Raw genomic sequence first — 19,499 nt, 5'->3', positions numbered from 1 at the left:
GTAATATTGAGAATCGTAATAATAGATTGAATGAATAAATGTTTTTTCAAGTGAGAGAATAGCATTTAACTGCAAAGGCTTAATGGCCGAAAACATATATATACAACGGCCCAAAGGCAATAGAAACAGAAAACAAAAAAGAACCATAAGATGATAGGGAAACCTCAGCGAAAAACCATGCAAAAATAAGAGATTCATGATTAGATGAGACAGGGATCTAAACTTAAAAGTCTTGCCTTGATTTAGGCTCTGCTATTAAAATCTTTTTGATGCGTTGAAGGTGTTTGGATTTGAGAGTCTAGAAAGGTGAATCTCCCTTCCGGCAGCTAGCGCAAACAAAAAAGGAGGAGCTAGCCCTACCCAAACCATAAGCAGGTAGAAAAATGACGCTCCCAACTGAAGTAGGTATTGCCCCTTACCTTAGATGAAATCATTGCCATTAATGGAAATGGTAATAGAGGGTGGTATTACCCCCAGTCCTTGGATGATGAAATCGCAAGAAACACAAGTAATGGTTAGCAACAAAAAACATTTGTAACACTATGATCTGTCGTTAGAAAGGCAATCAAGGTAACGTTCCCTCCCTTGACTGCGAAAAATCCAATCAACCAATTGTAATACCCAACCAATAAAGCCCAATCATATTTGTAAGAGTTTTGACAAAAAGCCCATGAGTAAATAATATGCGAGGGTTTAAAAGAAAAGGAAACTTAATATTACTAGATTTTTATCTATAGAAAATGATAAATGATGATATATAAAATTAATTCCTAATAATATGTCTCCATGCATTTCAGGAAAACACAATATTTTAGGAATTACAAATCTTACATTATTTATGTAAATTGGTATATTTCTAGCTTTAAATTGGATTAAGGTTTCTTTACCATCAATTCCTATAGCTCTAATTAGATTTTTCATTAATTCCCATTTTTCTACAGGAATGGCATTTTCTCTACAATTACTTGTGGTAGCTCCAATATCTAATAAAGCATGCAAAGAATATGTTTTATATTCTCTAAATTGAAATGTAATTTCTATATATGTATAATATTTCCTGAGTTGGAAATTTGAAAATGTAATAATTTCATTTTTTCCCATTTTCATTTGTTGAATAATAGTAGTAGACTGTATTTCTTCCATTCTAGTATTTCTAGAATTTCTGCTAGGTTCAGTAGGGAAAATAGGTATTTGAACTGTTTTCATACCTATAGGTGTTGTTGAATTTGTACTAATATTATCTTCTTCTTCTATTTGAGTATTAGAAGGTAAAACTAAATTATCATTTGTATTTGTTATAGTATTATTTTTAAAATATAGTTTATCTCCAGATGACATATATTCTATAGTACTTACGGGTTTTGAAGTACTAGCACCACTTATTCTATCAATCATCCAATCTTTTGGTATTGACAGATCTTTTAAATGTAATAATTTTGGTTGTATCTCTGTAGTAAATTTATTGGATTCAAATAACTCAATTATTTTATTATTAATTTCTTTAATTTCTACTTCTGCCATGTTGGTATATTCATTAATAGAAGTCCAGCTTATCGCTAGATCTTCTGCTAAATCGCTAATTTCAGAATTTTTTGTCTGAATTCTTAAACATAAACATTCTTCTATTAAATGATCTGTAATAGATATAAAATAGTTTGGTTTAACTTTAAATCCTATTACTCCAGTGTGTAAATTAGACTGAATTCCACCAATAAGTGCTTTTATCGGGTTTTCAAATCTTTTATCTAATAAAACCGCTATTATGGGTATATCATGTCCTTTCCTGAATAAAGCTCTAATTGTTATCATAATTATACCTAAATGTATATATCTAACTTGAGGGTATTTCTTTTTAATTCTCTTAATTTTTTCTTTAGTAAATAATGGGATTTCTGTTAATTCACCTCTAGTATCTTTAGCGACTGTGTTGCCACTAATTTTTTCTATATGCCTTTGACTCCATATTTTAAACTTAGAGATTTTATATATTTATTCTTTAGAAATATGATTTTTATTTATTTTTTCTATCATTTCATCAGAAAAGTCTTTTTCTTCTCCAATCAAATTTCCTAATTTTATATCTTGTTGTTCAGACTTAGGAATTTCTTCTAATTGATTTTTAGAACTATTTACTACATTAAGCATAAATATATATTCTTCTTCATCTGAATCAGAATCTGTTTCTGATATTAACTCATATAATATTTCTTCAGGATTTATTTCCTCTTCATAACAGATTTCTAAATCTTGTTCTTCAAGACTTTTAATCATTTTTTTAGCACTTTTTCGTTTATTAGGACAGTTTGGTGCTATATGGCCTTCTTCATCACATATAAAACATTTACATATTTGTTTTTTAGATTTTCTAGAAGTTTTTCTTCTAATAAATTTTTTCTTTTTCTTATTATTATTACCTGTATATTTTTTATTTCCTGGTTTCCACCTAATAAATTTATATTTTCTATTTTTCTTTTTATGTTTTTTGTAAGTATTAGGATGTATTGTTTTACATCCAAATTCCCATTCATTTTCTAGAATATTTGTACAATAACTATAGGTTAATTTATTTTTTACTTGTTTAGCAGCTTTAGTCTGTAAACAATGTAAAGTTATTCCTTCTTTTACAAAATTAATTCTATTTCCTATAGAATCTATATTTTCTCTTGCTATTCCTAATTCTTTGCTATGTTTATCTAAATAAGACACATATTTTTTATACATATCTCATCCCATGGTGGGGTAATTTATGAAAGTATTGATTTTTCCAAAATTCTATATTTTCATTTTTTAATTTTTGATATTTATGAACAAATTTTTTAGAAAATTCTTCTAAATATCTTATATCACATAATTTAATTTTTGACAAAGTATAACCGGCTATACTATCTTGATCTTTTTTATCAAAATAATCACAAAATTTTGTTTTTAGAATATTTGTTAATCCTTTTAAAAGATCTTTAAGAGTACCTATTTGATTAATAAGTTGTCCTTTTTGGACTTTTCCTACTTCTGATTCTTCCCAACGTCTTAAGAATTGTAAAACATCTCCTTGAAAAGTTCCTACAAAATAATTTTAAAAATTTTCTTTTGACCAAGTACCGTTGTTGTTTACAACGATTGTCATTGACTGTGCCCAATCGTCTATGGTTTTTTCATAATCTGATATTGAAATATTAGTCAAGTCTAAATATATTCCACCTTGAGCCACATTTCTTTTATTTAAATCATCTATCCTATGTGGTATAGGTATAGTTTGACTTGGTTGTTGATTAGAAGATTCGCCTGTATATTCAGTTTTAACTTCATTAGTAGCTATATTTTCGATTTGATTACCAAAAATTCTTGTTGTATTTTCAACTGTCTCAAAGTCTTTATTTAAAGCTCTCAGATAATCATCTTTTTGAATATCTGATTCTAATTTTCTTTTACCATAAGGATCTGTTTGATCAGTATCCATAGGTTCGGGGACTTCTATATTTTCATCCTCATCTGTTGAAGTATTTTCTTCATCAGATTTATAACTAGTTACATTTAAATCTTCTTGATTATCTGAATTACTGGAACTACTACTTTCTGTAGTATCATAATTTAACATATAGTGATAATTAAACTGAGTAAATAGATCTTTATGTTTTTCATAAAGTTCTTCTATTAATTTTAAGCATTCTAATCTTTCATTTTTATCAGTACTTTTAGTAAATTTGACTTTCCAATGTTCTATTAATTCCTTATAAGATTGGAAATCATATTTTTGTTGAGTAATATTTTTTCTTCTCTGTTTTTCAGATTTTTTATTTCTATTAATAGTAGAAGATGACTCTTCTGAAGAAGTTTCTTCTTCTTCATCTGATAAAGTTAAAATTATATTACTATTACCATAATATAAGGGACCTAAATCTATATCTGATTCCATATTATTATTAATAACCTGATCTAATTTATTATTAACTTCTGATAAAATTTCTTTAGATTTGTTGTTCAAATCTAATTCTTTAATATCTCCCATGTAATTTACTTTTTCTTCTATATTACTGACTTTATTGTATATTTTATTATAATATATAGAGGTTATATCCATTAAACTATTAAATCTTTTACTAAGGGTCGAAATATTATTTTCTTGTTTAGAATCTATATGCATAATATGATTGTAGGTTTTATCTTTATATAAATAATCTGTTTCTTCCATGTTATTTATCTTTGGTACCTAAAACCGTCTGTTATATTATTTTGTCTTAACTCACAAAGGCCTATCGTCTCTCACCTAGACTTAAAAAGGCAAAAGTTAGACAAAATAATAGATATATGGGTTTCAAGATAAATAACCACGAAATTAACTGGATTGTAATTAAAGATAAGAACTTACAATGAGTATTATGATATGAATTCCTCCAAGAATCGTTACTCCGGGGGCCTCTGATACCAACTACCAATTTACACAAGTGTGGAAGATCGTTATTTTATTAAAAGTAAAAGGAAGATTTTACAAAGAGAAAGTGTTTACAAAGAGAGAATATTGAAAGTAAAAGAAAAGATTTCTAAGCTATTTTTCGATGCCCCGTTTAGGCTCTTTACATTGCTATTTATAGTAAAATTTCTAAACTCTATTTGATTTTTCTTCAATCCCGCACAGTGTTTCTGATAAGGATGAATTTATTGTTGCCTCCACGTATGTTGTCAGTTGTCTTTGTCATATCTTTGTTCGTACATGGATGCCTTGAATTTTTGTTTACCGCCAATCTTGAAAATCAGCTTGAAAGTCTTCTTGACTTTCCACGTGGTCTTTGTTTTGTTTTTATCCTTCTTGGATGTTGTCCAGGTTCCATGCTTCTATTTCATCCAGGTGTAAAGATTCTGGTGATAGTCTTGGTGAATTCCAAGTCTCCCACGTGTTCTTGATTTCTTCAATTATTTCTGAAGGGAAATCGTCTATTTCCATATCTGCTATTTTCTTTAGCAGTTGTATGGATTCTTCATCTCTTGATTTCTGAATCATGCTATTTTTATCAGCTACTGTTCTTCTTCCATCAGTAGATAGTTTGTATGTTTGATCTTGAAGTACATATCGAGCTGTTGACATTTAATCAATTCCGGCTTGGATTTGAAAATATTTTGGATTATTGTAACACTTGTCAATGGTTTTGGTCAAGTGTTTTTTATCTTCTTTGGCTGCTGATAAATAAGGACTATCAAACATTCGTTGAATAATCCATATTTGATATGGTTGATAGAATCGCTCTTTTTCAGCAATTCCAATAAGACTACTTATTTGGATATAAAAATAGTAATAAAAATCATCTTGATATACTAAAAGTGACAATATAGCTTTTATAATAACGGGAAAATCTTTTAATAAGTGAAAAGAAAAGTTTTGTACTACAATTTCTCTAACAAAACCCCATTCAATACTGTTTATATCAAATGGTTCATGATCTAATCTGAATTTTATAGTAGGAATTTCTTTTCCTATTTCATTTAGAAAAACATATGATTGTAAAAAGTATTTAGAAAAAACTTTTTGAAATTGAGTCTGCTGGTTGCAGATAATTTTATTGATTTTTTTAAAAATTTCTGCTGGTAGTATTTTTCTAGCTTTATTATATAAACATATTCTAAACATTTTATTCATAATGGGACTATTTGTTCCTTTATGAATAAAATATTGGAATATATCAATAAGATTATTTATCTCATTGATATTTGTATACTCTATTTCGATTTCTTCCCAATCTCTATATAAAACAGCTTTTAATAATAAATCATATGCTTCATTTTCTTTAGTTGTTTTTTCAACTAAAAATTGTGAAAACTTTGTAAGAGCTCGTCTAAAATTTGCTCTTTGTTCTAAAATATGGGTTTTCCATATTTCATTAATATATTTATAAATTTCACTTGGTAGGCCTGGATTATAAAAATCTTTTATTTCTGGAATTTATTGTTGTTTCAACAAATTTTCTGCTCCTTTTATAACTTCAGAATAGCTAGCTTGAAAAGCTGAATTTGGATCTTGAGACCAAGGAGATTGGCTTATTGTTTTTGGATGGTATTGGCTTACCATTCTTGATGCATATGATGAAGGAGATCCAGTTGTTTGTCTTACCATTGGATAAGGAACATAATGTCCTTGATTAGGATAGTATGATGTTAATATAGGAGTAAATCATTGGTTAGGAGTAAATCCTTGATTAGGATTTATCTGCTTTCCTTTATTGGGTTTTTTATGGACAGTAGTCCATTCCCCGACTTGTTCTAGAGGTTTTTTACCTCTATCCATAAGGCCTGCTAAGATAATCAGCAATAATATTATTAGTACCTTTGACATATAAAACTTCAAAATTGAAACTACATAAATCATTGTACCATTTAATTCTTCTTGGTACACTTTCTAGACTATTATTAGTCAGAAATTGTTTGACTGCCTGATTGTTAGTTTTTATAATAAAATTTTTAGATGCTAGATATATAAGAAAATTTTTTATTGCCTTTTTAATAGCTAATAATTCTTTTTCATATATAGCATAATTAACTTCATTTGGTTTGAATTTTCCGGAACTATATCCACATATTAGTTCTTCGTTTTTTGCTGTTTTAGCTTTTAAAATACATCCCCAATAATTTTGTGATGCATCAATTTCTAAAATTAATTTATCACCTTATTTTGGTAAATAGACTTTTGGGGTATAATTTATTTTTGATTTTATATTTTTAATAATTTTTGAGTCTTCTTTAGACCAGTTAAAAGTTTTATCCTTTTTTAATTTTTCATATAAGTCGCCTATTTTTTTAGATAAGTTAGGAAATAAGTTTATTCCATAATTAACTATTCCTAAAAATTGTTGAAGTTATTTTTTATCTTTAATTTCTTAAGGAAATTCTTTTATTTTTATTATAATATGATCTTGTAGTTTAAGACCATCAGCAGATAAATTTAAACCTAAAAATTCTATTTCTGTTTTTTCTATTTCTATTTTCTTAGGACTCAAAATAATTCCATGTTTTATGAATTCTTGAGATATAATATTTAAATGTTTTCTATGTTTTTCCAGTGTTTCTGAAAATATTAATATATCGCCTATATAGACTACACAAAATTTTTTATATTTATTAAATATAGAATCCATCCATCTTTGGAAGATTTGAGGTGCATTACATAACCCAAATGGCATTACTCTCCATTGATAATGACCATTAGGTGCACTAAAGGCTGTTAATGGTTTAGATTCATCAATTAGCATTATTTGTCAAAATCCTGATTTACAATCAAATTTACTGAAATATTTTGCTTGTTTAGCTTGATTAATTAAAACATCTTTTCGTGGAATAAAGTATCCATCAAAACTAGTATTTTGGTTTAGTCTTTTATAATTAATTATCATTCTAGCTTTTTCTCTTTTTATTTCAGCATGGTTTCTTACCATAAAAGCTGGACTTGAGTGTGGACTATTAGTTTTTTCTATTAATCTTTTTTCCCGTAGTTCTTTGATTTGTATATCAAATTCATCTATATCTTGTTTCGTATAAATCATAGGTTTGATTCTAATTATTTTATTAGGTTTTTTTAATTTTATTTCACAATATCTTGGACTATTTTCCCATAATTTTAATGGTTCTTCACTAAAATTATTTTCTAGAATTTTAAACAACCAATGATTTGTTTCTAGTTGTTTAATTTGTTCTTTTCTTATTGGTCTAAATTCTTTATCACATATAAATTTAGACTTGAGAACTCAATTTACACATAATTCTGAAAGGAAGATTTTACAAAGAGAAAGTGTTTACAAAGAGAAAAAACTAATAGTCCACACTCAAGTCCAGCTTTTATGGTAAGAAACCATGCTGAAATAAAAAGAGGAAAAGCTAGAATGGTAATTAATTATAAAAGCTATATTGTCACTTTTAGTATATCAAGATGATTTTTATTACTATTTTTATATCCAAATAAGTAGTCTTATTGGAATTGCTGAAAAAGAGCGATTCTATCAACCATATCAAATATGGATTATTCAATGAATGTTTGATAGTCCTTATTTATCAGCAGCCAAAGAAGATAAAAAACACTTGATCAAAACCATTGACAAGTGTTACAATAATCCAAAATATTTTCAAATCCAAGCCGGAATTGATTTAATGTCAACAGCTCGACATGTACTTCAAGATCAAACATACAAACTATCTACCGATAGAAGAAGAACAGTAGCTGATAAAAACAGCATGATTCAGAAATCAAGAGATGAAGAATCCATACAACTGCTAAAGAAAATAGCAGATATGGAAATAGACGATTTCCCTTCAGAAATAATTGAAGAAATCAAGAACACGTGGGAGACTTGGAATTCACCAAGACTATCACCAGAATCTTTACACCTGGATGAAATAGAAACATGGAACCTGGACAACATCCAAGAAGGATAAAAACAAAACAAAGACCACGTGGAAAGTCAAGAAGACTTTCAAGTTGATTTTCAAGATTGGCGGTAAATAAAAATTCAAGGCATCCATGTACGAACAAAGATATGACAAAGACAACTGACAACATACGTGGAGGCAACAATAAATTCATCCTTATCAGAAACACTGTGCGGGATTGAAGAAAATCAAATAGAGTTTAGAAATTTTACTATAAATAGCAATGTAAAGAGCCTAAACGGGGCATCGAAAAATAGCTTAGAAATCTTTTCTTTTACTTTCAGTATTCTCTCTTTGTAAACACTTTCTCTTTGTAAAATCTTCCTTTTACTTTTAATAAAATAACGATCTTCCGCACTTGTGTAAATTGGTAGTTGGTATCAGAGGCCCCCGGAGTAACGATTCTTGGAGGAATTCATATAATAATACTCATTGTAAGTTCTTATCTTTAATTACAATCCAGTTAATTTCGTGGTTATTTATCTTGAAACCCATATATCTGTTATTTTGTCTAACTTTTGCCTTTTTAAGTCTACGTGAGAGACGATAGGCCTTTGTGAGTTAAGACAAAATAATATAACAGACGGTTTTAGGTACCAAAGATAAATAACATGGAAGAAATAGATTGTTTATATAAAGATAAAACCTACAATCATATTATGCATATAGATTCTAAACAAGAAAATAATATTTCGACCCTTAGTAAAGGATTTAATAGTTTAATGGATATAACCTCTATATATTATAATAAAATATATAATAAAGTCAGTAATATAGAAGAAAAAGTAAATTACATGGGAGATATTAAAGAATTAGATTTGAACAACAAATCTAAAGAAATTTTATCAGAAGTTAATAATAAATTAGATCAGGTTATTAATAATAATATGGAATCAGATATAGATTTAGGTCCCTTATATTATGGTAATAGTAATATAATTTTAACTTTAGCAGATGAAGAAGAAGAAACTTCTTCAGAAGAGTCATCTTCTACTATTAATAGAAATAAAAAATCTGAAAAACAGAGAAGAAAAAATATTATTCAACAAAAATATGATTTCCAATCTTATAAGGAATTAATAGAACATTGGAAAGTCAAATTTACTAAAAGTACTGATAAAAATGAAAGAATAGAATACTTAAAATTAATAGAAGAACTTTATGAAAAACATAAAGATCTATTTACTCAGTTTAATTATCACTATATGTTAAATTATGATACTACAGAAAGTAGTAGTTCCAGTAATTCAGATAATCAAGAAGATTTAAATGTAACTAGTTATAAATCTGATGAAGAAAATACTTCAACAGATGAGGATGAAAATATAGAAGTCCCCGAACCTATGGATACTGATCAAACAGATCCTTATGGTAAAAGAAAATTAGAATCAGATATTCAAAAAGATGATTATCTGAGAGCTTTAAATAAAGACTTTGAGACAGTTGAAAATACAACAAGAATTTTTGGTAATCAAACCGAAAATATAGCTACTAATGAAGTTAAAACTGAATATACAGGCGAATCTTCTAATCAACAACCAAGTCAAACTATACCTATACCACATAGGATAGATGATTTAAATAAAAGAAATGTGGCTCAAGGTGGAATATATTTAGACTTGACTAATATTTCAATATTAGATTATGAAAAAACCATAGACGATTGGGCACATTCAATGACAATCGTTGTAAACAACAATGGTACTTGGTCAAAAGAAAAATTTTTAAATTATTTTGTAGGAACTTTTCAAGGAGATATTTTACAATTCTTAAGACGTTGGGAAGAATCAGAAGTAGGAAAAGTCCAAAAAGGACAACTTATTAATCAAATAGGTACTCTTAAAGATCTTTTAAAAGGATTAACAAATATTCTAAAAACAAAATTTTGTGGTTATTTTGATAAAAAAGATCAAGATAGTATAGCCAGTTATACTTTGTCAAAAATTAAATTATGTGATATAAGATATTTAGAAGAATTTTCTAAAAAAATTCTTCATGAATATCAAAAATTAAAAAATGAAAATATAGAATTTTGGAAAAATCAATACTTTCATAAATTACCCCCCACCATGGGATGAGATATGTATAAAAAAATATGTGTCTTATTTAGATAAACATAGCAAAGAATTAGGAATAGCAAAAGAAAATATAGATTCTATAGGAAATAGAATTAATTTTGCAAAAGAAAGAATAACTTTACATTGTTTACAGACTAAAGCTGCTAAACAAGTAAAAAATAAATTAACCTATAGTCATTGTACAAAAATTCTAGAAAATGAATGAGAATTTGGATGTAAAACAATACGTCCTAATACTTACAAAAAACATAAAAAGAAAAATAGAAAATATAAATTTATTAGGTGGAAACCAGGAAATAAAAAATATACTGGTAATAATAATAAGAAAAAGAAAAAATTTATTAGAAGAAAAACTTCTAGAAAATTTAAAAAACAAATATGTAAATGTTTTATATGTGATGAAGAAGGCCATATAGCACCAAACTGTCCTAATAAAGGAAAAAATGCTAAAAAAATGATTAAAAGTCTTGAAGAACAAGATTTAGAAATCTGTTATGAAGAGAAATAAATCCTGGAGAAATATTATATGAGTTAATATCAGAAACAGATTCTGATTCAGATGAAGAAGAATATATATTTATGTTTAATGTAGTAAATAGTTCTAAAAATCAATTAGAAGAAATTCCTAAGTCTGAACAACAAGATATAAAATTAGGAAATTTGATTGGAGAAGAAAAAGACTTTTCTGATGAAATGATAGAAAAAATAAATAAAAATCATATTTCTAAAGAAGAAATATATAAAATCTCTAAGTTTAAAATATGGAGTCAAAGACAGATAGAAAAAATTAGTGGCAACACAGTCGCTAAAGATACTAGAGGTGGATTAACAGAAATCTCATTATTTACTAAAGAAAAAATTAAGAGAATTAAAAAGAAATACTCTCAAGTTAAATATATACATTTAGGTATAATTATGATAACAATTAGAGCTTTATTCAGGAAAGGACATGATATACCCATAATAGCGGTTTTATTAGATAAAAGATTTGAAAACCCGATAAAAACACTTATTGGTGGAATTCAGTCTAATTTACACATTGGAGTAATAGGATTTAAAGCAAGCATACAAGAAGGAAGAAAGTCGAGTGAAAAAGAAGAGAAGCTGTAAAGAGAAGAGGAACGGGGGAGATTGATTTTTGGTCTTCCAATTTAAAGATAAAGGTAAGAGAAAGCTGTCATTTGATAAATAATGAAATTATTTGGACATATTGTGATGATACGGGTAAACATTATTATGGTGGTAAAACTACTGGGTTTGTTGTATTATCGATTAAGAGATAATATAAATATGATTTTGGATTGAAACTAAGGGTTGGTAGATGAAGAAAGAAAAAAATTGCATGAATAATGCAAGAATGAAAAATAAAGGAAGCGAATTTTGAGTTTTCTAAAGAAAGCTAATCAATTTTTACTAAAGAATGTGCATGCTGTTTAAGAAACAACAGAAGTGATATATTACGTAAATTACTAAAAATAATTGAGATATGAATGAAAAGATATTTAAGGGTTGTTTTCAATGGTTTAAACGAAACTAGAAAACGAGTGTTGTAATTTAAAATATGAGCTGGTAGGGAAACCTCTATGGGCAACCTTCATGACCAAACAAGGTAGGGCTCCAAACTTAAAGTCTTACTCTGATTTAGGCTCAGTCATCAGAATCCTTTTGCCGAGTTGAGAGTGTTTGAATTTGAAAGTCCAGAAAGATGAATCTTTCCTTGACCAACTACAATCCAATGAATGGGGTTTAGACCAAAAGTATTATCAAAATTATAATTTCAAACTAATTATTTTACAATGACCCAAGTTAAAAAAAAAAAATCTTTTGAGGGATAAAACATCATATATCTAATTTTTAAAGATACTTTAAGATAGAAATTTTGTGGAGTCAAATGCAAATAATTTAAAATAGGGTTTAGAAACTCGGTTTAAAAACAGTGTAAATTGAGTGATAATACACATGCATATTCTTGATTATCTATCAAGTACTTATATTTGTTGAAGGCCTATTTAATAGTAATCTTGAAATTCTTCAGGAATTTATGAATTTGACAAATTCAAGCGTTTTACACTTTCCAAATACTTATTATATCATAATATATGCCTCTTTGATAAAACTTAAGCCTCATGAGCTCGTGTATATATATATATGGAAGGGATATATTTACATCCGTTAGTTTTACACCATTTCGTTTATTTTCAATGTCTCATTTGAGACATACATTATTAATTTGTGTTTTTATTACGGTACATGTACTTTCATAAAATATCAAATGTGGTACATGAATTATTAATATGTGTTTTATTATGGTACTTGGGGTTGACACTATTAATAAATTGCTAAACCAGTCAATAAAATTTTGATAGGTAGAATTATTTTTTAGGTCAGTCCACATTGATAATATAATATTATATGAAAAACTAAATAAAAATAAATTAAATAAAAACAAATAACTAAGCATATGATTAATAAAAAAGTTATATTGATAGTTCAAGTAACATTTTCAAAATACATGTACCACATTAGACATTTTATGAAAGTACATATGTCATAATAAAACACGTCTTGATAGTTCAGATACCACGTTGAACATTTTCAAAGTACAAGTACCAAATGTTACATTGTCCCGCATTTTAATGATCTAACTATCATATTCTATATTTCTTTCATATAGATCACACACATCAAATTTGACGTGATTAAAATTTATGTTTACTATCTAGATAACATGAGTTAAAACCTTGTAGATCATAATAGATACGAGATGGCCTAATCGATCATGTCAAATAGATCATAATGAAAAAGGATGCAGTCTTTTCCATACACATTTCTTTCCACATTTAACAATTGTGATATATAAGTATTCAATATTTTTCTCATTCATAGTCTCAATATGATATCTATTAAGGCGAATATCTTTAAAACTCAATAAATTTTTTTTTAGATTTAGTTGAAAATAAAGTATCATCAATGACAATTTTTATCCCTTTAGATAATAATATAATAGCTCTTTCAGAGCTTTCAATAATTTGAATTACCTGATATTGTATTAATATAAGCATCACTCTTTGTCAAATAAGAAGAATATATATATATTATTTTAGTATAGCATGTATTGTTCCACTATTTGCAAAACACATGTTTCCATCGATCTTGGATCTAATAAAATTATAGTGAATATCTTTAAAACTCAATAAATTTCTTTTAGATTTAGTAGAAAATAAAGCATCATCAGTGACAATTTCTGTCCCTTTGGATAATAATATATTAGCTCTTTCGGAGCTTTCAATAAGTTTTGAATTACCTGATATGGTATTAATATAAGCATCACTCATTATCAAATGAGAAAAATATTTTTAATTTTTTAATATAGTATGTATTGTAGCATTATTTGCAAGACACATGTTTCCATCGATCTTGGATCTAATAAAATTATGATGAATATTCATGTTTTTCATAATTAAAACAAACAAAATTCACTATAAAAAGTTAAAAAAATACGAAAGACATTAATTATTAACTAATTAATAATTTAGTCCAATGACTAAACAACTATATTGTCAATTACTAAAACATTAAGTATTAAAAATAAAAATATTTCATCTACGTAAACACCATAGAAAATAAATGAAGGAAAGACGAGATTGAAAATATTTGATAAACATAATTTTACCAATACATATTTTATAGAATCATAATTATAATAATGTCTTTTAAGAATGAAAAAAAATTTAAGTAACGAAAATTAAGAGAATTAAGAGAGAATAGTAAAAAAATGAAAGGATTATTCAACTTTTACTTTAAGATATCAAAAAAGTTTTTTAGGGATTACAAGAGTACAAAAAAAAATATTCTTAGAAGTTATGGGAGTAATATGGACATTCATTTTATAATATAAACAAGTAATTTAATCTATTTACCTTTAAATAATATTAATTAAAATAAATTTAATGTGTATTAGTTGTAGTATGTTTTAAAATTTAATTCAATAGTATTTAAAATGAATTTAAAATTAAATATATTTTTTAGAGAAAATGTATTGTATTAAAATAATAAAAATAAATAAAAGGAAAAATTTTGTCGGGAATATAAAATTGAACATTCCAATTATATAGGAAAGCTACTTATTCATCATTATTCAAAGTGACGACATTTTGAAGATAAAATGTACATAGGGGTAAAATTCAAACAATCAATAACATTTATTGTTAAATTAATTTCAACCTATCAAAATAAAACACATCGCTCTTTCATCTCACAGAAATGAACATATGGTTCTTTCATACTCAATTATTTAAGCTTTAAATTATTGAGATTTGTACACGTATTTATTTACGTACAAAACTGTTCTCTTTTTCGATCACAAGTTTAAAGCAGATATCGAACGGTACTCATTCAAAACAGGTAGATCTTGACTTAGCTTGTTGCCAGAGGTCGTCTCCCTCACATACTTTCTCTTTATCACCTATTCCTGTGTCTGCAACTGTCTCCTCACTCACTTTGCTTCTGCTTTTCTCCTTCGCAATCAGCTTCACTCTCATTCAGGAATGGAGGTGGCTTCCTTAATTGTATCACCTCTTCTACAGGTGATCTATGAGAAATTGGCTTCTTATGTCAACGGTGTGGAAACTCCTAAAGTTCAGAAGAAGAATATCAAGAAGTTACAAGATAAGTTGTTCATCATTCAAGCTGTAATTCAAGATGCAGAAGAAAGACAACTAAAAGATAATAGGGTGCAGATTTGGCTGTCAAAGCTTAGGGATGCGGCTTATGATGCTGATGATCTCTTGGATGAGATCACTACTCAACCTTTGCTGAGGCGTTCGCTGAAGCAAAGGGTTCCAAGTGAATCCTGGAAGTGGAAGGATCCAGTCAAAGACCAGCTTAGAAGAATTCAGTCATCGATAAGTAAAGAAACTCGAAGGCAGGTTCGGATCACTTCTTTTGCTATTCAATCCATTTTAAGTAGCTTTGAAATGCGACGTAAGCTTACAGATATTATTGAAAGATTGGACGATATAGCAAGAGAGATGTCTGCTTTCAGTTTCAAAGATGTGGTAGCTTATAAAAGATCAGATACTAGAGAGAAGCGTGTAACTGGACCTGACGTGGATGAATCACAAGTTCATGGTCGAGCAGAAGACGTGAAAAAGATTGTTGATTTGTTATTATCATCCGGTGCTGATACTTGGGTGATTCCAATCGTTGGGATTGGGGGAATCGGGAAGACAACCCTTGCTCAACTAGTTTACAATGATCCGAGGCTGGATGGTCATTTTGATAAGAAAATTTGGGTTTCTTTGTATGACAGTTTCAGCACAAAGAGGCTTCTGACTGAGATTCTGGAGTGTTTGACTGAACATAAATGCGAATCCTCTCAGATGGGTGTTCTTCAATCCAAGCTGCGAGGCTCATTATACGGAAAAAGATATCTACTTGTGATGGACGACATGTGGGCCGATGATCAAGAAGAGTGGGATAAAGTACGGAGCCTGTTAAGATGTGGAGCAGAAGGAAGCAAGATTATGGTCACCACCAGGACTGAAAGAGTTGCTTCTATAATGAGTAATGCTCCTTCCCACTTGTTGGAAGGCCTAGCCAAAGATGATTGCTGGACTCTGTTTAAGCAGCAAGCTTTTGCATATGGAGAAGAAAATGACTTTCCAAACCTATTGCCTATTGGTCTGCGGATTATAGACAAGTGCCAAGGCGTGCCTTTAGCAGCTAAAGTACTTGGTGGTTTGTTACGGTCCAAAAGAGAGGAAGATGAATGGTTGCGTCTGCAAGAGAGTGATCTATGGAGCCTTGATACAGGTGAGAACAGAATATTGTCAGTCCTGAGGTTGAGTTTTAATCACTTGCCATCAAATTTAAAACGATGCTTTGCATACTGTGCCATATATCCTAGAAATTATCATTTGAATAAAGAGAAGTTAATCCAACAGTGGATTGCTGTGGGCTTAGTTCAATCTGCTGGTGATAATCTTCACATGCTTGAGCAGATGGGCAATGAGTGCTTTAATGATTTACTGGATATGTCGTTTTTCCAACTCACAAGCAGTAGTGATGCAGTGGAGTTCAAAATACCCAGTTTGATATATGATCTTGCAAAACTTATAGCTGGAAAAGAGTTCCTGACAATAGAAAACAGTGATCAACCACAAGTGGTTACTGGTCGTAATCTTGCAGAAACTCGATACGCATTGGTAGAGAATAATTTCAGGTCCAGTCTCCTACCAAAAGCCTTATTCAAAGCACATAAACTGTGTTCCCTCAACTTCTTGTCTTCCGGAGATATATCAATGGAAGCCCAAAGAAACATAGTCCAGTGTTTTAGGCACCTTAAAATTCTGAATTTGAGTGGAAGTGGCATCGAAAGGTTGCACAGATCAATCGGTGATCTGATATATTTGAGATATCTTGATCTCTCAAATACTCCTCTCCAAACATTACCGGAGACAATTGGTCATCTGTGCAATTTGCGAACTCTTGACCTCTCAGGATGCACCAATCTGCTAGAGTTACCTGGAGAAATAGTAAAGTTAGTAAACCTGATGCATTTAAACGTAAAGGATTGTACAAGGCTTGCCAGCTTGCCTGCTTTTTGGTGGTCTATGGTGAGTCTCCGGACTTTACCAATAGTTATTCCTGGAAAGAACATAGCTATGCTTGATTGTCTAAAAGATCTTCAAGGTGAGTTGAAAATTAAGTACCTCGTGAATTGTACAGACTTTGCACTTAAGGTGGGTCCCGATGGCATAAAATACGCAGGACCTTTTCTGAAACATTTGCAACTTCACACATTAGATCTATTTTGGGGTGATGGCGGCGAGGACAAGTTAAATCGAAACACATCCAGACAAACAAGACAACCTGGACATGATTCTCAACGTCTGATACGTGAACTTTGTCCAAGTCCCAATATAAGAAGGTTGTCAATAAATGGATATTTGGGACGCCAACTCCCCGGCTGGATGAAGTCCGATGCAATCCACAACTTGACAGTACTCGAGTTAATCAATTGCAAAAGTGTTGAAACTCTCCCCATGCTTGGCCAACTTCCAGTCCTCAAGTGTCTCAACATTCAAGGGATGGACAATGTGGTGAAAATCGATAACGAGTTCTCCGGTGGAGCTATGTGGCCGTTTCCATCATTGAATGAACTTACCCTTCAAGACTTCCCTGAACTAAGAACTTGGGAAGACATGGGTTCAACAGAAGCTTTCCCTTGCCTCAAGAAACTATCCATCATGAATTGTCCACTCTTAAAAACAATGCCATCCTTTGGTTTCCCTTGCCTCAAGAGACTATCGGTCATGAAATGTCCACTCTTAAAGACAATGCCATCGTTTCCAACTCTTCAACACTTAATGCTGCAGGACTGTGATCCATTGTTACTTAGATCTGCAGCAGATCTAAGAACACTTTTGACTCTTGTTATTGATTCTTTCTGTGAGTTAGATTTCATACCAAAAGTACTACTGGAAAACTGTCTGTTTCTTGTATCTTTGACAGTCATATCTTGTCCCAAGCTTCCTACATTGCCCGCTAATTTGGGGAGGGTCACGGCTTTGAGGTCATTGAAAATTGGCTGGTGTGAGATGCTAGACAGTTTGCCTCATGGATTAGCAAATCTCATCTCTCTAGAGAATTTGGAAATCATCGAGTGCCCTTCTTTGATTGCTCTGCCAGAGCAAAGCTTAGAAAGATTGAGCTCACTCCGATCACTCTCTATCGAAAACTGTAATGGCTTTACTTCTTTACCGAGAGGAATGCAGCATGCCACGGCCCTTGAGCGCCTAACAGTTATGTATTGTTCGAATCTGGCTTCTCTACCTGATGGCCTTCAAAATCTCTTGGTGCTTAAGAGCTTGACCATTTTAAGTTGTCCAGATTTAGCATCTCTCCCAGACGGAGTTCAACATATGAAGATGCTACAAAATCTGGAAATCCGTATCTGTCCAAAACTCATGGCACTGCCGAAGGTAAAGGACCTCATTTCTCTAAGATCTTTGGCAATTTCAGACTGTCAAAATATAAAGTCTCTCCCAGAAGGCATCGAGCAACTGAGTGAACTGCAGCACCTGTCCATTCAAGATTGTCCTGAACTTGAAAAACGATGCAAGGAAGGAAAAGGTGAGGACTGGCTGAAGATATCTCACATCCCATATAAACATATTGGAGCAATATCAGTACTTCAAAACCGACAGGACACTGCAGCCAGCTCCTCAAGTTCTTAGGTATAATAAATTTTCTCATTGCTCCTTTGCATTGTAACTGTAAAATAATGCTTAATTAGATTTAGTTCATTCTCTTCTCTTTTAATACATCTCCATAATTAATTATCCGTCATGCTTGTATTGCTGCAGACGCTTTTTTACATGGTTTTGGTAAATTAATATTCCTGTGAAACTAACCAATCTATGTTCTGACATTTAAGCCAATGAATATGGTATTTGGTAAGTAGTTGTTTTCGATAACTTCAATAACATGAATCCTGCAGAAAATTGGTGGAATTGCGCCATTTGTACAATTTTCCGTTACAAAAAGTCAGAAGCACGTACTTCCTCCAGCAAATAACGCTTGATCATGTTCTTATTGCTGGTGATACTAGGGTGGCAAAAAGATATGTCCCATTGCCAACCATTTCCGTTGTGAGCAGCTTCTATGATTTACTTCACCACAGCCACACAGAAGAGGAGGCTAAATTTTCTAGTTTTATGGATTTCTGTTCTACCAGGTTTTCTAGTTCTTAGCTTTAGTTGGCTTCAAGGTTAGCTGAAACCCTCCTTGTGCAGGTTCTTACTGATTACGTATTACAGCATTTGTTATAGTCCGTATTTGGAAATAATATTCAATTCTTGTATTATATAAGTGGTTTGGGGAAATAAAACTGTAAAATGACTGTTAACGATGTATTTCCTTATTATGTGTGGCAATGAATCGTTGATGAATAACTTGTACAAAATTTCCTTTTACTTGCTTCACACTGGTTCATATTTCGAGTAGTTTAAG

The 19,499-nt window shown here is 30.0% G+C and overlaps 1 protein-coding gene and 1 long non-coding RNA gene across 2 annotated transcripts; one reads left to right on the top strand and one right to left on the bottom strand.

Moving 5' to 3' along the window:
- Positions 1 to 6: 6 nt before the first annotated feature.
- LOC121229473 (uncharacterized) lies at positions 7 to 4,559 on the bottom strand. Its single transcript, XR_005927241.1, has 2 exons — positions 4,367 to 4,559; positions 7 to 479 (listed from the first exon to the last, which is right to left on the bottom strand). It is a non-coding gene; the product is annotated as an uncharacterized lncRNA (long non-coding RNA).
- Positions 4,560 to 14,837: 10,278 nt separating this feature from the next.
- Positions 14,838 to 19,447, top strand: LOC107957858 (putative disease resistance protein RGA1). Its single transcript, XM_016893458.2, has 2 exons — positions 14,838 to 18,724; positions 18,988 to 19,447. Exon 1 carries the CDS (start codon positions 15,032 to 15,034, stop codon positions 18,722 to 18,724), a length of 3,693 nt encoding a protein of 1,230 aa, XP_016748947.1. The 5' UTR covers positions 14,838 to 15,031; the 3' UTR covers positions 18,988 to 19,447.
- Positions 19,448 to 19,499: the final 52 nt, after the last annotated feature.

The sequence above is a fragment of the Gossypium hirsutum genome, chromosome A05, assembly GCF_007990345.1.
Source record: "Gossypium hirsutum isolate 1008001.06 chromosome A05, Gossypium_hirsutum_v2.1, whole genome shotgun sequence".
In the NCBI taxonomy this organism is placed as follows: Eukaryota; Viridiplantae; Streptophyta; class Magnoliopsida; order Malvales; family Malvaceae; genus Gossypium; species Gossypium hirsutum.
The sequence above is the reverse complement of the archived record's forward strand: the minus strand, read 5'-3'. Positions and strand labels throughout refer to the sequence as shown.

What these genes read in the sequence shown, in the direction of transcription:
- LOC107957858 (XM_016893458.2), top strand. Translation starts at nt 15,032, where the DNA reads ATGGAGGTGGCTTCCTTAATTGTATCACCTCTTCTACAGGTGATCTAT.